At 44.0% G+C, this 20,984-nt stretch overlaps 1 protein-coding gene and 1 long non-coding RNA gene across 2 annotated transcripts; one reads left to right on the forward strand and one right to left on the reverse strand.

Annotated features, from left to right (window-relative positions):
• Positions 1 to 2,313: 2,313 nt before the first annotated feature.
• LOC132997060 (uncharacterized) lies at positions 2,314 to 3,456 on the forward strand. Its single transcript, XR_009677152.1, has 3 exons — positions 2,314 to 2,366; positions 2,429 to 2,643; positions 2,781 to 3,456. It is a non-coding gene; the product is annotated as an uncharacterized LOC132997060 (long non-coding RNA).
• A 1,577-nt stretch (positions 3,457 to 5,033) lies between these two features.
• On the reverse strand, positions 5,034 to 7,389 carry LOC132997059 (uncharacterized). Its single transcript, XM_061067408.1, has 5 exons — positions 7,166 to 7,389; positions 6,801 to 6,893; positions 6,333 to 6,566; positions 5,710 to 5,738; positions 5,034 to 5,202 (listed from the first exon to the last, which is right to left on the reverse strand). The coding sequence occupies exons 1-5, from the start codon at positions 7,325 to 7,327 to the stop codon at positions 5,034 to 5,036; spliced, it is 687 nt and encodes a 228-aa protein (XP_060923391.1). The 5' UTR covers positions 7,328 to 7,389.
• Between the last annotated feature and the right edge of the window lie 13,595 nt (positions 7,390 to 20,984).

Genomic DNA, 20,984 nt, shown 5'->3' on the forward strand with positions numbered 1-20,984 from the left:
TAGCCGAAGATTAATTTGAATTTTCTTTTTAATGAGAGCAATAACATTTCAGGCTATTGAAGCAAGACATCAGCGTCTATCTGCATGTGAGGTACCCTCTGATGGGGTGTTGATCAAATTTAAATATCCAGATGGACACCTCAACATGAGGAAATTCAGCTTGTGTGAGCCAATTCAGGTGATGTGTGTTCAGCTTGAGAAAATATCAAGTGTCGTCACAGTGGGTTGTCAAACGTCACTGGTGTAACACTGTTTCACATATTTTTAGACCTTGTTTGACTTTGTGGGACAAGATGATGGTGCCAGTGAAATCTTTGTGGTACAAGAAGCCACATCATCAAGATCAATTGAGAGCAGTTCCGCCGGGTCAATAATTGATCATGGCATAAAACCATCCTCAACTCTTTACGTACTTTGGTTTTCAAATCACCATGTACAGGTAAATGTATATTGCATTGTATTTCCTGTCTCAAATGAAAAATTGTTTTGTTTTGTGCAAGCTCATGTATTGTGTATGTTTGTCTTCAGGAAATTCTCTCAGGTCAACAAAATGATGGAGCTCATGCCCTAAACCATACATCTCCTGGTCAGTCGTCGCTGTCTGAGCCCTCAACCCAGCAAAGTCTCTCTGTGCCCTCTCTCCAGTCTGAGCCCTCAACCCAGCCAAGTCTCTCTGTGCCCTCTCTCCAGTCTGAGCCCTCAACCCAGCCAAGTCTCTCTGTGACCTCCACCCACTCACTGCTGTTTGAGCCCTCTCTCCAGCCTCTGCCATCTGAGAACTCTATCCAGCCATCGCTCACTCTGATCTCACAACCGCAAGAAATCCTGACTGATGAAGAACCATCACTCCCTCCTTCACCTGTCCAGGAACCAATCATTGATCTTGATGAACAAGAGGAGACGGTTTCACAAAATCAGTCTCCTGTATCAACACATCACCTTAGAGGACCTGTGGATGAGTATGTGTTTCTCATTAACTTGACATTGATGTTTTTGGTGTATGTAAATATTACATTTTCTATACCATAAAAAGGACTAGCACTAAACCAAAGTCAGTGTGATGCTTATATCCTGTAACATTTAAGCAGGTGGTTAAAACTTAGAAAACATGGTACATATTTGGCATATGAATAAAATGTATGAACTTCTTTGGTTGCAGGATTGATCTACAGACCATATTGAAAAAACTGGTCAGCAAAGTAGATGACTGCTTCTCTCCAACAAGCAACCAAATAAATGTGTGCAGGGACAATGTTTTACCATGTAGCCTGCGGGCATTTAAACGGAAGTCCTTCGACCCTGAAGCAAGACTGGATGTTGTCTTTGTGGATGAAGATGACAATGGTGAAGGGGCAGTTGACGAAGGCGGCCCGACCAGAGAGTACCTAAGGCTGTTGATGAGGGCCGTCCACCAATCAAACATCTTCGATGGACATGAAGATGATTTCGCCTAGTCAAAACTTAATTTAAGATATCTGAAAAGGGACATGTAGATATCTTGAATTGAGGTGAATTAAAGATATCTTGAACTGGAATTATGACTAGTCAGAGTCAAATTTTAGATATCTCCAACTGGAATTACAGACCGGCAGTTGCGTCTTGATACGCAAGGTAAGGAAGCCCAAATTCTTGGGGCTGTCTTCATTCAACTGGCATAATATTAGAAATGTATACACGGAAACCTATTTAAATTATTGCACTCCCTTATTTCTCCTGTCTTGATTTATTGTGTTTTTTTTACGTGTTCATTTTAGCTTTACAGAGTAAACTGTACACCTGGGTGGGGAAAATGATAGCTGTGTGCATCATTCATGGAGGAGTTGGTCCGCATTTCTTCTCGGAAAGGCTTTTCCGGCAAATCTGTGGAATAGAAACTACCCCGGCCACGGTCGATGAAGTTGGCGACCATACTTTTAGGGAGCAGTTGATGAAAGTAAGAAGGAGAAAGGTGTTATACATTGAATGTACAGTCTACTGTGACACAGCCCTCCAGTTGCTTTCTATTAACTTTCTATTTATGAAATGCTTCCTTTCATAGTGTACAGCTATTGACATGTAATTTATATAGGATAGGTGTCCTTGTAAGCCAAGTTTGGATTGTAGACTCCTGCACATTTTAATTATCCTTGTCTTTATGTGCCACTCACTATCTTTGATTCTGTCTTTTCTTTCTTTTTGTCTTTTCTTTTTAGATACAGGATGCAACAACAGTCAGAGAGGCAAACAATGCAATAACAGAGGCAGCAGATAGTCTCAGTATTATAGGTGCCTTGAGACATGTGTCCAGCCTGGAAGAGAAGGACTCCCCTTGTCCAGTCAGCTGCTGACTTCTTTGTCAACGGCAGATTGGCGACTGCCCTGGACCAGTAAGTAATTGCCTCACCTGTCACTAGCCCAGGACAACTCACACTGTCACATGTTTTCATAGGTTTGCTGATGGGTTAAAAACCCTTGGATTACTCAAAGAGATGAGGGAGAATCCGGCCGTGTTCTTCAACTTCTTTGTCAATGAGGAAATTCCCCTTCAGGCGAAGGACCTGTGCAAGTTATTTGTTCCAGACTTCTCAGCGCAGGGCAGCAACCGGAGAAACCGAGAAAATATGACAATCTGCTTCTGGCGTGACTGGTTGATTGACATAGAAGGTATACTAATTATTCTACCAGTAACAATATTGTATGTGAAAACATTTGATTTATTTTAAATTAACTTTTCTCCAATTCTATCAAGGTGTGAAAGGCATCACTTAATCACCGTTTCACACCACTTTCTTGTGTTACAGAAGGAGAATGCAGTCCAGTCACCCTTGAGAGGGTTTTGGAATTTTCGTCTGGAGCCTCTGTAGTCCCTCCACTGGGATTTCCACACCCTCCTCAAATACAGTTCATTCATGAAGAGAACCGAATCTTCCCTGAAGCAAACACGTGTATTGTTACACTATGCCTGCCGCTGCACTCTTCTTATGAATGGTTTAAAAAACATATGATGGAGGGAATTTTGCAAGCGCCGACCTTTGGTCTTGCATAATGTTACCGTGTTTGTTTTTAAAATTGTTCAGTGCAGGTTGTTAGAGGGCATGCCTCTATTGTTCCCAATTGTTTTCTACATTCTAGTTTTACAAGTGCTCTTTAACTTGGCACTTGTTGTTCTAATCACAACCCCATCACCAGATTTGTGCCCACCCTCTGCCACTCTGCCAATGCTGGGCCCACGACACAGGCCACAATGCCTGTTAGTTGGGCATCAACCACAGCTGCCATCAAGTGCCAAGTGCACTTGCACCTTCACTTTTAATGATGTGGTACTCTGTTAATGTTATGTCCAATTTCATGCACTTTTAAATATTTTCTATGTCCAAATCTTACAAGTGCTCCTTGCCTCTGTGGCACTTGTTGTTCTCTTTACTGTGGTCATCCCCACTTGCTGCACTCTCAATAAAGTGGTCAGTGCTACAATGATGCATTGTTGAGTGTATTTATATGCAGGGCCTATAATTTAACAAATCCTTTAAATCAGCATCCCAATAGCAGAAGGCCTAATAGACATAAGAATAAATGGCTTCTAGGCAGAATGGAAACATTCTCACACAAACATGGACTTCTGATCAATACTCGGACTAACAAGACTTTATCACTTTAGATCAAGCGTTTGCAATAATACACATTTGTTCCGTTTGTTTTGAAGACGTATGACCATGCATGATGCCAGCCTCTTGGGCAACTGTGGGCAGGACATGCACATTAGTTAGACATCAAATGTATATTTATTTATTGTACAATGTTGACCAAGCACAATGGGAGCAGAAATGCAACTATACAGCCCATCCCCCTACACAGAGTAGCCTAAACAGAGTCAGGCAGGGCGTGTCGGCGCTTGTCAACCAACAATAGGCCTACAATATGACATATGACAACACTTGTTGCTACTTCCAATGTCTTGACTGGCACACCCGGCATTAGCTACATCCTGGATAATGTATGCAACACTCGCACACTCCATGTGGTAGGCTATGCCACTCGTTTTTTTGTTTGTTTATTTTTTATTGACCAATGTACGAAATCCATAACCACTCGGTTATCGGGTCACCCATGCAGGAGCGATAGAGCAAACTCCATGGCTCTGACCCATGCAACTTGTTTTTGCATTTTCACAAACAATCAGACGTGGTCTGAACCGTGCACCTGCATGTCCGTTGGAAACATTATCGCCACTATGTCGCCACAACTATTTTACGTAGCGAACTAATGCATATTATAGCCTAATATAAGAATGCAGTGATAAACGGACACACCTGAACGAATGCGCCCGACAGAGAAACTTCGGTCTTCCCCAGCCTGGAAATGTGTGCCTACTAGATTTTTCAGTTCAGCCAAACTGCTTTTGAGTTCGTTGTTGGTCTCTGGTGATAGCAAATCTTCAATTCTTCCGAGATTTCTTTCACAGCTTTCAATCGAACGACGTTCTCTCTCTCCACAAATCCCCTGTGTGAGGGCTCGTTCAATTTCATGGCATTTTCTGGTGATTTTTCGATTACAGCCAACGCCATGACTGCTCCTTTCTTATTCCCACTTCTTCTTTGATGGCAAACGGAAATTACGTATTTCTGGATATCTAAAACGTCATGCCCAATAATTCGCACTCAAATGACGTTTGAGATATCTTTAACTTTAATTCTGCCTAGTCAAAACTGAATTACAGATATCTGCAATTGTCATTTAAGATGTGTGACGAGTTGAATGTCGTTTTCTGTGACGTCATTGCAGATATCTGTAATTCAGTTTCGCCTAGTCAAAACTGAATTACAGATATCTTTATCTGTCGTTTCGACTAGTCACAATTACATTACAGATATTTTGAATGAAAATTCCAACTATTCAAAATGTAATTACGACTAGTCAGAAAGAAGTTATCTACAATGTTAATTCCGGATAGTCAAACGTAGTTGATAAATGACAATTCGGCTTGCCATAGATGGGGAGGTCCTCGACACGGGGATTGGAACCTTCATCCCGATCTGGTGAGTCAGGATGCTTCTTTACGCTTTTCCACCGTGTCCTTTGATTCCACGGTTCCTGGATCGAGTTCTAGAGGAACGGCTGTCAGCCATCCTCATAGCTCCGGAGCGCACGGCCGCGTCATGGTTTCCATGTCTGCAACAGCTGATCTCAGGGTTGCCATGGGAGATCCCGTGGCGCGGGGACGCTCTCTCTCAGGCAGGAGGAGCGATCAGGAATTACCCGATGATAGGTCAGCGTCTGTGGGCCTGGCCGCTGAACGGGAACATTTAGAGAGGCTGGGGCTCTCTCAAGATGTTGTGCGCACACTGTAAGCCCGGAGTAGTAGAGTTTACTTAAAAAATTTGAGGAAATAGGTTGCCCTAAAAAATTTAAGTAATGGAAAATGAAAACTTGAGTTGATTCAACTTAAAAACTTTAAAGGCTAGAATTGTTATTTTAAGTTCAATGCACTAAATGCCAAATTGATTTAACTTAAAATGTTAATTTGTGTACATTGAAAAAATGAGTTGATTTAACTTTAAATCATTTGTGATATCAAATACTCTTCCTTATTACTCTACTTAGTTTTGTTAAGTTAAAGTGAGATTTTCTTTTCTTTTAGAATTTGTTAAACTAGGATAAAATAATTTAATGACAAAAATGTAACATTTTCAGTTTTATTCATTTGAACATACAATAACACGTAAACTTTACCTTTTAAAACCTAACAGTGCTGCTGGTAGCTAGAAGAACCACAGAAAATGGAATGATCATGAAATACAACAAAAAAAACAACTTTTTACAGCTAGCGTAAATCAACATATCAGCAATGTCATTTGCCTTCAGACAAGATGCGTGCACATGCGCACCAGACAACATTTCAATGTGTTCAATGTGACATCAGTGATAAGGATAAAGTGCATTTAACAGAGAATTACTGAAACGATTAAAATGAAAGTCTGTAGAAAAGGTGCAAGTCTGAGGTCAGTGCAAATATCAAAAAACAAGCACTGCCAATAGTGCAAATACCATCAAAACAGTGCTTATGCCATAAAACTGTGCAAAATGCCATCAAACTGTGCAAAACTGCGAACATGTATTCCTAAAAAACTGCTGACGCTTCTGGATTCGGGCTAAACAGCAGCAGAAGGAAAAAACAGAGCGAGACACTGGAAGGGCAAGGAGGGAACATAAGAGCATCACAGAGAAAGAGATATGAAGAGTGAGAGAGTGTGTGTGTGTGTGTGTGTGTGTGTGTTTTACAATGCAAGCTGATTTTTCAACGTTTGCATTTTCGGTGTCACTTTCGGCGCACTTCTTCCAAGGTCGAGCATTACCTGCTGAACAAAGTTGAAAGTGTTTTTCATATACTTAGGGTAATCGAGGTGCAGGGCATAAATTAGTCCAAAAAGAAGGCAGAAGGCCTGAGGTAGGTTTGCCAGGTTGTCCATCACCACGCTCCCTTCCAAGATGATGCCTACTTTGGATGGGTTGAGTGGAGTTGAATTTTCCTCATCCATGCAGAGGATTCCCACTGCAGTTTGACTGTATAGGCCATTGTCATTTACATCCTAACAGAGCAAGAAACAAATAGACAAGCAGAGGACATAATTATGCAACCTAGATTATGTAGAGTAATATGAAAAGTGTTGCACAACATAAACAGCACAGACAGTAACTGATTTAACTGACTTAACACACCTCATGTGGTTTTTGCTGCTCGTCAGCTCAGGCAAGTTTACAACAATGGCTTAAAATGAAAAGTCTATGCCTCTCAAACATTTAAAACAAATTAAATTACTTACAGAGCAGTTCCTGAAGAATGCACTGGGATCATCCCCCAAGATGACCGGCAATCCCCGAAGAATGAGGCACCTTATGTGTGTTGGCTCATTGACCTGGGAGATAGTGGACGTAGAATACAACAATAAAACAGTTTGTTAAGGATAGTCAAGTTTTTTTCATTTAATATCTGCATAGTCTTAATTTTTCAATCACCTTACTGCATTTCCCAGCACTGGAAAGTGCAGGACAAAGATTAACCAATGGAGATGAAGGAAGAGTGATAAGAAAAAGGAAAGGATAGCAGAGAGCAAATTGACCAAAAAGAATTGAAGAGCAAGGAAGAAAGAAGGAGAAGGTGTAGACTGATGTAGACGTTTCAACTCACCTTTGTCTTATGGAGAAGGTCAGTCAAAATCTGGCCGGTGAGGCCCCTCTTTTTCCTAAAGAGGTCCATCAGGCTTGGAGAGAAACGGTCAAGTGCATCAAAGAAGTTCTCTCTGAGACCCTGCCCCACCACTCGGTTGAACTCGCAATATACCTGAAACATATTACAAAGCAAACAATGTATGAGCCCATGTTAGAATGACCCAATCTGTGACCATTTACACCAGATTTGGTTAACCACTCCTAGATGGTCGTATATAAAACCTAGTGCTGAGTATTTTTTTCTACAATACACAAGACACAAAGCCATTGAATCATTTTTGTGAACACTCAAGTCATAAATGCTATTATTTATTGGGGGGGAACTAAAAGTGAAAGCTGAAAATGTGTGCCTGACTGGTCTTGACTGGTCCTCACTGCTCACAAACAGCCCCTTAAGTGAAAAATATAAAACAGATGTAGTTAATGCTTTCATGTGCTCACAAACACTGCATTTTCAAAAAAAGTTGTCACTGAAAAAAGTTTGCATTGCACCTAGAGTAATTAATACGTAAGTAATAGATGAAAAATGTCGATGGACTGGTTAACGTCTCACCGAGAGCCACTTCAAATTCAAACGCTTTCAACCATATGTAGCAGGTAAGCTAAAATGGCGTCGCTAGTATTAGCTTACTAGCACTCACCTGATTAAGCTAAATGCACCGCAGCCGTTGCGCCGCCGCGTTCCTCTCTCCTCTGCCCGATAAAGAAGCGGGACCCCCGCTTCGTCCGTGGCGGCTCCCGTGTCCCGTCCGTCCGGTGCGCTCGCTTTCGCCGTCCGTCCGGTGCACAGGTCCGGTGCGCTCGCTTTCGCCATCTGTCCGGTGCACAGGTCCGGTGCGCTCGCTTGCGCCGTCCGTCCGGTGCACAGGTCCGGTGCGCTCGCTTTCGCCGTCCGTCCGGTGCACAGGTCCGGTGCGCTCGCTTTCGCCGTCCGTCCGGTGCACAGGTCCGGTGCGCTCGCTTGCGCCGTCCGTCCGGTGCACAGGTCCGGTGCGCTCGCTTTCGCCGTCCGTCCGGTGCACAGGTCCGGTGCGCTCGCTTTCGCCGTCCGTCCGGTGCGCTCGCGTTCAAACAAACAACCGTCCCTAGTACTACACGCAGCAGCACGATCCACACGATCCACACGCATGGAGAGCTTCACCTTCTTCAGCAAGCACAAGCGGGAAGAAGGTACCTTCTTCTTCTTTGTCGTTTTTGTCCTTACAGGTGCATGTCGCCACCTACGACGCGGGGTGTGTAACTGCATGACTTGAAAACTCAAGTTTATACAACCAAAACTTAAGACTTTTTGTATATTCCACTTAAAATTATCCACCAACTTCATTACTCACAAATGTTAGTATATTCTACTCCAAATTAGTAGAATAAACTTACATCTGATAGTAATGGTATCATACTTAAATTTTTTATGTACATTCAACTTAAATTTTCCATCCCAGTAGATGTCCGGGCTTACAGTGCACTATCCAGTGCGCCAGGGCCGCATCTACCAGAGCTTCATACACATCCAAATGGAACGCTTTTCAGCGTTGGTGTGTAGGCAGGAGTCTGGACCCCACGGTGTGTCCCCTGCCTCAGGTGTTGTCATTCCTCCAGCTTTTGATGGATAGGAATTTGGCTTTTAGCACAGTTAAGACATATGCTGCTGCTATTTCTTCCTGTCATGAAGGTTTTGGTGGCAGAACAGTGTTCAGTCATCCTCTTACGAAACGATTCCTGAGGGGCGTAAGAAGAGACAGGCCAGTGTCACGTTCCTTGGGCCCTCAGTGGGATTTAGCACTGGTTTTACGTGCATTGGTGAAAGCTCCTTTTGAACCATTGGAGCAAATTCCGCTTAAATTATTGTCACTCAAAACAGCTCTGCTGTTGGCTTTGACATCTGCAAAGAGAGTTAGTGATTTGTCTGCTCTCTCTGTGGCACCTTCATGTCTTCGGATCCAAGGAGATTGCAGCTCGGCTATTTTACGCCCTAATCCTGCTTTTACGCCTAAAAGCATCACGAGCTCTTTCAGATCAAGAGTGATCACTTTGGAGGGGTTTTTCCCACCCCATCACTATTCAGAGGAAGAGGCCACTTCCCATCTTCTCTGTCCTGTGCGTGCGCTGGCCTGTTATGTGGCGCGCACGGCCGTGGTGAGACGCACACAGCGTCTGTTTGTGCATTACAGGGAGCAGTCTCAAGGGCTCCCCCTGTCGGCACAGCGCCTGTCTCACTGGCTCTGTGAGGCCGTGTCACAGGCTTACCTTTCATCAGGGATGGATCCTCCACAGAACATCAGAGCACATTCCACCAGAGGAATTTCCTCCTCTGCGGCTTTGCATGGAGGAATGACAGTGGGGGATATCTGCACTGCAGCTTCCTGGTCCTCCCCCTGTTCTTTCATCCGTTTTTACCTGCGGGATGTTTCCCGTTCCTCCATGACTCACTCTGTACTGAGTGTTTTGTCAGAGTGATGGTTTATTGGATGTGTCTGAATGATGCTCTCCCTCCCATCTAAAGAGCTGGGGAGAGTTGTCTGACTTCTACTCTGTATTTGCTAGCCTTAAAGGGCTGCCCCTATACTCATAGAATCTAGAGTTACAATACGTAACTTACGCTTCAGGGGAGGGGGTCTCCATTCAGCGCCAGGGTCGGACAACAAACTAGGGGAAGAGCAAGGGAGGAGGTGTCTGCTGCATGGAGAACAATGTGTGTCGCTCAGATGTGGAGATTATTTCTTCGGGATGTTCTCCGGACCTGGAGCAGCTCGTGATCAGATGCCGACCTTATTTCATCCCGAGGGAGTTTACATCTGTCGTAATAACAGCGGTGCACACTCCGTCACATGCCGACATCAGGCCCTGGACGAGCTGCATGCAGTTATCGACAGGACCGAGACATCACCATCCGAGGCTGCGTGTATGGTCGTCGGTGATTTTAACAACGCCAAGATGAGGAAAGTCCTGCAGAGATACCATCAGCTCATCAGCTGTCCTACGCGGGGTGCGAACACACTCGACCATGTCCACACTCCCTTCGGGGATGCTAGAAGGGTTGCTATGAAGACCATCATCACCATTGAACGAAGCAAACAACATCCAGCGGAGGAAGCAGAATCACTGGCTGACCGGCGCGGAGAAATGCACGTTCGGTGTGTACACAGCGATCATTGCTGCCGGTCAGAACTGTTCCTTGTAAAGTGTCTTAAGATCTGTTGTTGATGTCCCAGCCCGGTTTGGGGGGTGGGTATCATTTGAGTTGAACCCATGTTTTCTCCTGTTTCTGGATGAGGAGTGAGTTTAGGAACATGTCTTTTGGTTCCTTTCACTTCAGTATAGATAAGTTCAGGTTGCTCCCTTCAGGTGGTTTGTGTTTGCTGTTTTGCTGTTCGCCCCCCTGAAGCTAAAGAGTTAACCACGGGGACATTCTGGGACCGATCCCATCAGTGTCGCTTCCATCATCGCTTTGCTCGCGTGTTCCCAAAGGAGCTGATGTCCTGCGCGGATGCAACTTCCGTCCGTCCGCTCGCTTTATTCTATCCTTAGACCGGCTGCGAGGACATCGCGTAAAACCCACAGCGCGAGTGTGACGCGTTGATGTGATATTGTGAACAACGTATACTGAATGATTACAGTTAATGAAATGCAGCAACTGAAATACTTGCGGATTTTCTTGATAGAAACAAAGTTGTCTATTACAGATGTAGATTTCAGAACATGACAGTTATCAGTCTGTTCATTACATGTGATAAAAAATGCAATCACACAGCACATGTCACCATGTCCGACATGAAGTGTTGTGACCTCAGTGTGTTGATATCAATCCTCTTTCCGCTCCTCTCCTCTGAAGCAGAAGCAGCAGACACCAACACTCGGCTGTTAGACCCGCTCCGTCTTCCTCTGTCTCTGAGCGTCGCTCTCCAGAGCCGCGGACACGCGCTGGTTCGCTCCGACCGAACATTACGCAGAACCAATGCGGATTGAACAGTTTACTTTCGAGAGGAGTCTCTCCAGACACGCCCCCTTTGTGCATCCGACTCTCCAGACACACACCCCTGCGATCTGATTTGCCCAATGTGAGTCGAGGGAGGGCCTTATACAAATCCCGAACATTACGAGTATAAATGGTTGCACTCTGCAGTTTTATCTGCACAGGACATCAGCTCCAGATCAGTGAAAATCTTAGCGTGAGAACAGGACCTGCAGCCGGCTCTGCTGCGGACAAAACTCTGGAAAATGGACAAGACTCTGTTCACTTTACTGCTCATTGCCCGACTTGTGTCTGGTGGGTTTATTAATCCATGTTCACACTGACACCACATCTGTCCTGAGAGGCATCAGCTCTGTGTGATGTGAACAGGACTAAATGTGTTCTGTGTTTTCTCAGGTGGATCTCATCCCATATGTTCGAGTCTGTCAGTAACGGTGGAAGAAGGTGAAGACGTGAGTCTTTGGTGTGGACTTGTTGTTCCCTCGGTCAACTTGAGGAATTACACGGTGGAAGTTACAAGAACTGACCCCAGGCAGTTCGTCCTCCTGTATCGAGACAGAAGAGTCCTCCTTGATGTCCAGATGGAGCAGTACAGACACAGAACCACACTGGACCTCAGAGGCCTGATCAGTGGAAACGTGTCAGTGCAGATCTCCTCTGTGAAGATGTCTGACAGAGGAGATTACACATGTTTGATCCCCAGACTGAAACCCATGTGCATCATCACCCTGCATGTTGGTAAGGATCCTGAACTCATGCCTGTACGGCACAGTGGACAAACGGCAGATTGTGAGTGAACGTGTGATGTGAGAAAGTGCTCAACCTGTTTGTATCTCATGTGAAACAGTGGAACAGAGGAACCACGTCAGTGCTGCGCCTCGTCTGGAGAACAACTCTACTTCCAACCAGCCGGGGAAAGGTATCTGACTTTATTATCCACTAGAAAACTGGAGTCGTGCCTTTTATTCACTTTCCACTTCATCCTCTGTTCTTCTGTGTTTGAGTCCAGAGCCGTAAACCACAGAGGAACTTGCAGAATGAGTCACTGTCATGTTGGTGAAAAGAAGATTCATCTCCTTTCTGTTTGCCCGTCACTCCTGCAGGTGCTGTTGCAGCCATTGTTGTTGCTGTGGTCCTCTGTGTTCTTCTTCCTCTTGGTGCTCTCCTGTTGGTGGACTTCATCAGACTGAGAAGTGGAAGAAACAGTAAGTGACAATTTCTGCTCTGTAGCATTTCACTTTCAGTGCATTTACTCCAGTTTAGATGGAGCTTTTAACAAGTGTCTCAAAACCACTTTCAGGTCTCACAGGGAATTGTGTGACGAGATGCAGAGGACAACAGGACCAAGATCCCTTCACTGGTTACCATGTTGCAACCGGATCGGGTCCAGTCTACATCCAGGACCCGGTCCAACCGGATGAAAGGAGAGGGACAGGCCCCTGTGAGCTGCGAGCAGAGACGTCCCCTCACTTGGAGCATTACAGAGAGATTATCTAACTGAATGAAGTTGATGATGAAATGAAACGACTTCTATAACAAATGTTCACTGCTGTTAACACTTTAAAAGTTTGTATTAGATATACGTGATAAAGTGTCTGCTTAACCTCTGATATTAAAATGTTGAAGCCACAGTTCATGTGATTGAACCGTTTATTTGTTTATCACAAGTACTGAGGACATTGTACATGGACCTTTTCCTTATAAATCAAACAGGACACTTTGGTGAATTAAGGTTTTCATTCATCAAATGTTGTCTTTCTGACCCTGACATCGAGGTGTTTGTTAGTGAGGTGGAGGTGGAGAACCATATGGGACAGCAGTGATGTCAGTAATAAAGAGAATACACTGGTCCTCTGCCGCTGCTGTGGATAACAGAATGTGTGAGATCAGAAATCGCTGAACCCTCGCTTCCTCCTCGTCCGCAGTCACACATCGAGCAGAACCCCCCACCAGTGTCACGGCAGTATTTATTTATTTAGAGCATCGGATCGATTCCCTCACATCAGTGGATCCTCACCTCCTCTGGGATATAATTTGGAAAGTTTCTTCATTTCATGAAAGTTATCTCCTGTGCGCTCTGTGCACTGTGCGCCTGATGGCACAGTCCCGTTCACTGCAGGGATTCGATGATACACGCACAGTGTTATAAGATATAATTAATAAAACCTATTAATGACTCGGCTCTGTAACTCCGCTGTTGAATGGAATCTCAACGTAATTTGCAGTTGTTTCATAAATTTTTAAACTAAAAGGTGCGTGTGGAACAGATATTGTTTGCGAGCAAAACTAAGCTGTTGGTTTTAATGTAAATGATGAATTGGATCAATAATCTGCTTCAGTTCACCACCTCACGTCTGCGTAATGTTCGGTCGGAGCGAAACTGCGCGTGTCCGCGGCTCTGGAGAGCGACGCTCAGAGACAGAGGAAGACGGAGCGGGTCTAACAGCCGAGTGTTGGTGTCTGCTGCTTCTGCTTCAGAGGAGAGGAGCGGAAAGAGGATTGATATCAACACACTGAGGTCACAACACTTCATGTCGGACATGGTGACACGTGCTGAGAGACTGACGCGGGGAGCACAGAGAAAAGAGACTATAATGATTGCATTTGAAAGAAAGGTGTCTCCTCAGGAGGTCGACTTCGGATTCAGGAAACATAGAATTCAGGAGTTCGTACCACACCGGGCTGGAACATCACCAACAGATGTTACGACACGTTACACGGATCCGTTCTGACCGGCAGTCTGACTGGCAGCAGTGCGCGTCCCGCCGTGTTCACGCCCGCTCTCATGTAACTCAGTGGCGCTGTTCACTTCGGCTGTGATCGCGCTCAGCACCTATGCTTTCCGCGTCAGGTCTTTTCTCTTCGGGTTGTCGCCAGATGCGGAAGCGTCGCGTAACTCTGTGACGCACAGCAGCCGGGCTGTTCACATGAGACTTTGCATTGCTCCGCGCCCGTCAGCCCGTGATTCTGCTTTCTCCGCGGGTTGTATATGCTCCGTTCAATGTAGGGGTTCGGGGTAAATGATGATGGTCTTCATAGCACCCCCCCCCCCCCCTCTCTTTCTCTGTCTGTCTGCTTGTGTGCTTGTACCAGGGCTGGACTGGGAGAACAAAACGGCCCGGGCATTTTTTGGCTCAGACCGGCCCACATAATTAGCCGAGCACATCTGCCATTAAGACATTTAGAAGACATAAGTTACGTCAATTTAAAGTAGCTCATATTAAAAGTACTTAAGTATCAAAAGTATCTGGTGTTGAAATGTACTTAAGTATCAAAAGTACAAGAACTAAAATTAAAAATGCAAATTGCTTTTTATAGTAGGTCTATACAGACACAAAACAACCCAAAATGTTTCTCCTCAAGATTTATCTCAACTGACTGAAAAATTACAACAACAATATGCATATAATGTATAATTTTACCAATTTTGAACCCTAGATGCTGAGGTTCAAATAGTAATGGACCAGTGCATCTGAACTTCTATTTAACTATAAACAAGTGCCTCTTGTGTCTGCCCAAGAACATTAATAAACCACAGTATAACCACTATACTATAGGCACACAAAATAAGACACTATCTCTTATCCTATTCTAGAGGAAGTAAAAGTCGTAACAAGATTTCTGAAGGTGAACCTGCGGAGGGATAGACCAACCTCTCGCGCTGCCCCCCCCGACGGCAAACACGCCACCGGGACCTGCACATCTCAGGAGGGAGGGGGCAGCGAGTGAGAGAGAGAGAGAGAGAGAGAGAGGTGCGCCGTCGGTCGAGGCGTGCGACGCCAACCTCCGCTGCTCAAGTAACGAGCCAGTTTGGAGAATGTATTGAAAATTGAAAATGCGCGCTCACATGTCTACCTCCACTCGCTCATCATTGTCGAGTCCTCCTCGCTCGTCTCCCGGCGCACCTGCTGCTGCTGGGCTGGTGAACCCGGCACCACATAGGTCCGTCAGTTTGGCACATTTAGCAGCCTCCACCTCCAGAGACTTCTGCTTTTTTTCCCCGATGCGTTTTTTACTCTTATTATCCATTTTAAGTTTCTGTTTCAGCAGCAGCCCGTCCCGCGACTCCCACCGCCAATGCAATGAGGTCCCGCCCCACCCTGGTTTGTGTTGTGATTGACAGCACTGTCAGGGCTCTCTGAGCCTGTCAGCCCATGATTGATTGACAATGACAAACAATAGACCAATAATATGTGTCGATGCTGGCAACACACTGCTAGCCCTCTGTAGCCAATTGGCCGGCCCAATTGGAGGGAATTTAGAGAGGAAGAAGAGAAAAAAAACAAAACAACAACATAGCGGACCAGACCGGCCCACATTGGGTCAACGGCCCACCGGGATTATGCCCGGTATGCCAGATGGCCAGTCCACCCCTGGCTTGTACACAGTAAATTTTGCAGTGTTAAATCAACACTTAAAGAGTTAAATTTAACACTGTGTCCGAGTGTATTTGGTCCTTATCAGAATTGGTGTTAAATTAACTCTTTCCATAGTGTTAAAATTTCAGAGTTAAATTAACTCAAAATTGAGTAAAAAATTAACACTGGCTAACACTGTACAGTGTTAATGGAACTTAACACTACAGGTTAAATAACTCTGGAGAGAGTAAATATGACTCTGAGCAGTGTTGATAAGTTACTCTACTGTGGTGACAAATCAACTCTGATCATATACTTTTTAACACTGAATGGAGTTCTTGAAGGTTAACACTGGAGGCTCATATAACTCTGATTACTGTTAATTTTACACAGTACAGTGTTGATGATTTACTCTGTGCTGTGAAAAAACTACTCAGAAAGAGTCAAATCTTAACACTGCACAGATCAATATGTTGTTACTTTTACACCTTTGTAGTGTCAAATTGCCTCTATCTATACTATACTTTTAGAAATACCATTTAATAAAAACAAGTGACCACCAAAATGCATTAAACTTCTCATTTTTTATTGCACAAAGTACCTTCTAAAAATGCATTTAACATTTGGAATCAACCTTTATAGTTGTACAAAATAAATACAAAGTGAATAGTTGTGCAATGGGTGTGTGTGCCTGCCGTGCCAAGCACCCCAAAACAATAACTTGTTCACATGTAACATAACAGTAAGATTGTGTTAACAGTGCAATGGGTGTGTGTGCCTGCCGTGCCAAGCACCCCAAAACAATAACAGTTAACAGTGTACTTGCCATGCCATTACAGGGCTCAAAGTGAACTTTACATCATCTGAGCTAGATGGTTGCAGTCATGCCAAGCAACTGATCAAGTCTGCATAAAAACATTACTTAAAAAACAAGTTAACTTTTGATCAGTCTTACAATGCCACAACGTTTGTCTCGGGGACATTGGGACCCCTCCTTCCTACTAGACTACCTAGGTCTGCATAAAATGGCAATATGGAACAATATATAAGGCAGTATCAGTTGTACCATACTTCATTTGAACATCAAATGGTTTGAAGTAAAAAAGATTATTTATGTGCAACACTTTAGGAACTTTGTCTGGATGCAGCTTGACCTTAAAAGCATGGTAATGGTTTTCAAAACAGATGGTTTCCATCAATTTTCCACAGAGCAAAACACAATCATCTTTTACAGCAATCATGTCAATCTTACAAAATACAGGCATCTCACATGCTACCTCAGTGCATACAATGAAGTCACAACGGTATTCCGTACCATGATACTTTATCCATTTTGCAGAAAACACACTGGTTGACAAAATAGTTCCAAATTTTTCCGCTATTGCTGCTCCATGTTTTGACTCATAAAGTGTCACAATTTTTCCTGGACCTACAATTAATCTTTCTTTGCTAAAAGATTCATGATACATTGCCATATATCTTTGGTGCTTTTTGGCTAATGTTGTTGTTATGTTTTTAAAGCTTTTTAATTGCTGTTTGAAGAAATTATGTTTGGCTTCGTAACGCATACACTATGTGTGTAAAATTGGACCAATGTGCCTAATGCAGCTAGGATAATGTATCATAAAATGATGCTTTGGCAAGAGATTTCTTTCAGGAAATAATTGCTTGAACAGCCGATGATGATCAGTGATTAAATGTTTGAGGTATATGGTCATGCCTTCTGACAAGACTTGTGAGAATACAATGTTAACAATCTGAAGAAGCAAAAGTAGGAGATGCCAGTGTTTATCATCTGTCTCGATCAAATCACCAAAAAGCAAAGGCATATTGTTCAACAAACACCAAGCCTGTATGGCATTCAACCCCAAATCATTACTTTCATCCATCATTTTATCTGGCAGAGGTGGACGGTTTCGCTGCTGACTGAAACCATAGTCATACGCATGTATTCTACCAGCCACTTGTTCAGCACTTAGGCAGTTGCCTTGGATGTATTTCAGAATCAGTTTCACCTCGAACTGCCCAACTCCCTCTAAAATATCGTGCATGATATCAACTGCAAAATTGTTGGCTGTGTTGAAATACTGAAGTGAATTCAACAGACAAACACGTTTGACACCATATACATGTGGCAACCTTGGATCTGTTTGTACAGTTTGACAGTGCTGTGCATGTGAATCAACAGTTCTTAAGACAACTTCCGGGTCATCTTCACAGAATACAGTTTGGAAAGAGTGTTTCTCAAGGAGACAGAAACGACAGCATGTCAGCTGCCAGTATGTTCACCATTTTCCTCCTGGTTTCATCTGTCAGGGACTTGCTTCGATTATACTCATTCATTATGCGTTCCCCACCAGGTTTCTTGGTAAGAGTGGATTCCACCAACTTCAAACAAAGAGAAAAACAATTCCACATGTCTTAAAAACAAGTGGTTATTTTTTTATGGCCTTGGCGGCCTTAATATAATCCCTGTTCTGCTCTGTTTGTGTGTTAATTCTTACGTTCTTGGCTTCTGTGTCCAGCCTCTGCCGTTTAGGACTTTCTGAGAGGATGATTGTGTCGTGAGAATCAGACGATTCAAGGGATGTAGACAGCTCAGGAGATGGTACCATGGAGACAGTTTCTTGACACAAGAGAAGCAGAAGGAAGGAAAATATTAACCACAAGGAACTAGCAATGTACATTGAAAACTGAAAAATAAATTACATATTTAACTGAGACATACCAGTTTCATATGTGATGGTTAGCACTCCAACTGAGGGATCCTAAACTACGTCCTCAAATACGTCGTCATCCAACTCAGTCCCAGAACTGTCAAAAACTTTCACACCTTCTGTCACAGCTGGCACACCAAACTTTGCAAATGCTACAGGAAAAGACAAATACTTGTATGTGTTCATGATGGTCAAACATTCATGTCCAATGAATCTGGAACATTAGTCTACTTTTTTTTAACAAACATGAATAAATTAATGTGTATAATAAAAGTATTTGTAGTATTATAACTTTTTTTTTAGCAAAGAATTCAAAGTTTCTCAATGTCAATAGAGATGGTAACATTTGTACAGAAAGTTACTATCACATTTAGCACCATAAAGCTTCCAGTGCAATGTTTGAGTCTAATGTCAATTTCTTACCTGCAATCAAGAACTCTTTGAGATCTGGCTCCGTTATTCTAACAAATTTTTGGACATCACCAAGCCTGGCTTTAATCAACATGGTTCCTGCAGCACACAATTCCTCATTGTCAGAATCTTATATGCTTATCATGATAACAAAAACACAAATTTAACAGCAAGTGCGTGGTTTTCAACAGAGCCCTGCAGTAAGACTAACGTTAACTTTTATTGTTCAATTTGAAAATAAAATGTGTAGCTTGTTTCAGGCCACCAAACAGCAGATAAAGGATCAGCTATTTACAGAATTGACAAGCACCACTTCCATTTTTACTTCATAATAAAACACCCGAGTCCAGGGCTGTACGTTAACTTTTTTCAGCACATAGCACTGGTGCTAAAGAGGCTGACAGTTTTTTAGCACAGGACCAGAGAGTCGTAGCACACCCTAAAAATGAATGAATGTTACATCTTTGTATGAATGGATAACAGACAGACTGCTCCCACTCAGCGTTGTAGCTGTATCTATACATTTACATTTTTGTCGTTGGCGCTTTTTCGGTCGGTGTTGGTGGGTCCTCGTTCGCTTCATTTACGTTGTTGTCTGTGTCGTGTCTTTCGTTCGTTTTGTATTCTCAACGCGAACAGGTTGAAAAAAACTCTTCATCGTTGTTGGCTCGTGGGAGAAACGTTGTTAGCCACTGTGTACCTGTGCTAACCCAGCCGCACGGGACAGAGCGTGAAGCTCACCTAGTCCACTTGGGTGAAAAGCCAACAACAAACTTATTTACAAAAGTCGTCGACACACGAGTAAATTGTCCCTCTTTCGCTTGATCGCTGCGCACCTGTTGAGTCTCTAGGCACTGGGTGGTCCCCGATAAGTTCTCACCGGGGGCTGCAAAGTAAGTGATTATTGGTTCCATGCCGATTTATTTCCTTACGAGTTGTTGGGTGGGGGACATTTTGCAGCGCGGACCTTTCCCCAAAACACATTTACTGGAGAACAAGTGTTACCTTAACCTCCCCGAGGCCAGCATCGCGGCTCCGGACCGTAGTTGGCAGCTCACTGGTTATTTGGCTCGCTGACTGGTAGATAACGAGCCATCCGGACCACTCCGTGAAAAAGGAGGATGAGACGTTTCTTTCCCTCTTAACGGCGCCACTTTATTTTCTCGCTGTACAGCAGCAGCATCACTCCCACCACGCTGTCAGTGGTCATTCACTTTATGTTGTTCACACATTTTAACTCCTTTTCCCAAAGACACACAGTCTCACTGTGCGTCTCTCTGAGCGAATGAGTGGGTGCGGAGCCCCGGGGCCTGTGTGTGTGTGTGTGTGTGCTGTCTGGGAGCACAAACACGCATTTGCCCGCACAACACTGTACAGGTAGCTGCTGCAGAGCCGTGGGTTGCAACCATAGACTGTACTGCGACCCCAGGCTACGGCGAAAGAGCGATTTCCACCGTTAAAGAGATGCCAACGTCAAAACACAAGTTCCGCCTCACATTCCCCCTCCCGGTTGCGCCCGGCGCGCGACACAGTTTGAGAATCCATGCATTTTTAAGACCTGGCCGAATCAAATTTAAGACCTTTTTAAGACTTTTTAAGGCCTAAAATTTCGATTATTAAATTTAAGACCCCGCGGGAACCCTGTGTTAATTACCTTTTGCGGACATGGTCAAGTTGGACACGAGCGCATTTTAAGCTAGGTATTCACTCTGTCCCGTTAGCCGTTTTTAGTTCGGTGTTAAGATACAAAACCCGATCAAATACGGGGGCGAGCAACACAATGTTCTTCATAAACACAATTTCTGTTGAAATGTCAACATAAAAAGTGGGTTAATATATGAAAATAAGAAACTTACCGCGGCCGCTCGACGGGGAGAACATGGCGGTTGGAAAAATCTTGACGGTTGATCTCATCGGTTTGAAGGATGACGAGGTGGGCGGGGCTTTACAGAGTCAAATCGACATGGCGTCTTGTAACTCTGCAAATTAACACCAACACTAGGGGGCATTCTACTCAGTCTGTTGTTGTAATAACTCTGAAAGAGTCAATGAACTTTGACACTGCACATTTAACACTGCGAAATTTACTGTGTAGTGGGGGGGCGGAGGACACATTTAATCATGTGAGGGGGAAAACTCGGGGAAATTGAAACTCCAGAAGAACAGCAGGGAACGCTAAAATACGGGACACATATTTGATAATTTATTTATAATATGTCATTGTTATCGTTTAAATTAATTTCCCAGTGCGTTTCCCCGAGGGATGCGCAGAAACCATCGGTGCAGAGCGCGATGCGCAGCCCCGAGCGAACCTGGTCGCCT

Source organism: Limanda limanda, unplaced genomic scaffold (genome assembly GCF_963576545.1).
Source record: "Limanda limanda unplaced genomic scaffold, fLimLim1.1 SCAFFOLD_34, whole genome shotgun sequence".
Lineage (NCBI taxonomy): Eukaryota > Metazoa > Chordata > Actinopteri > Pleuronectiformes > Pleuronectidae > Limanda > Limanda limanda.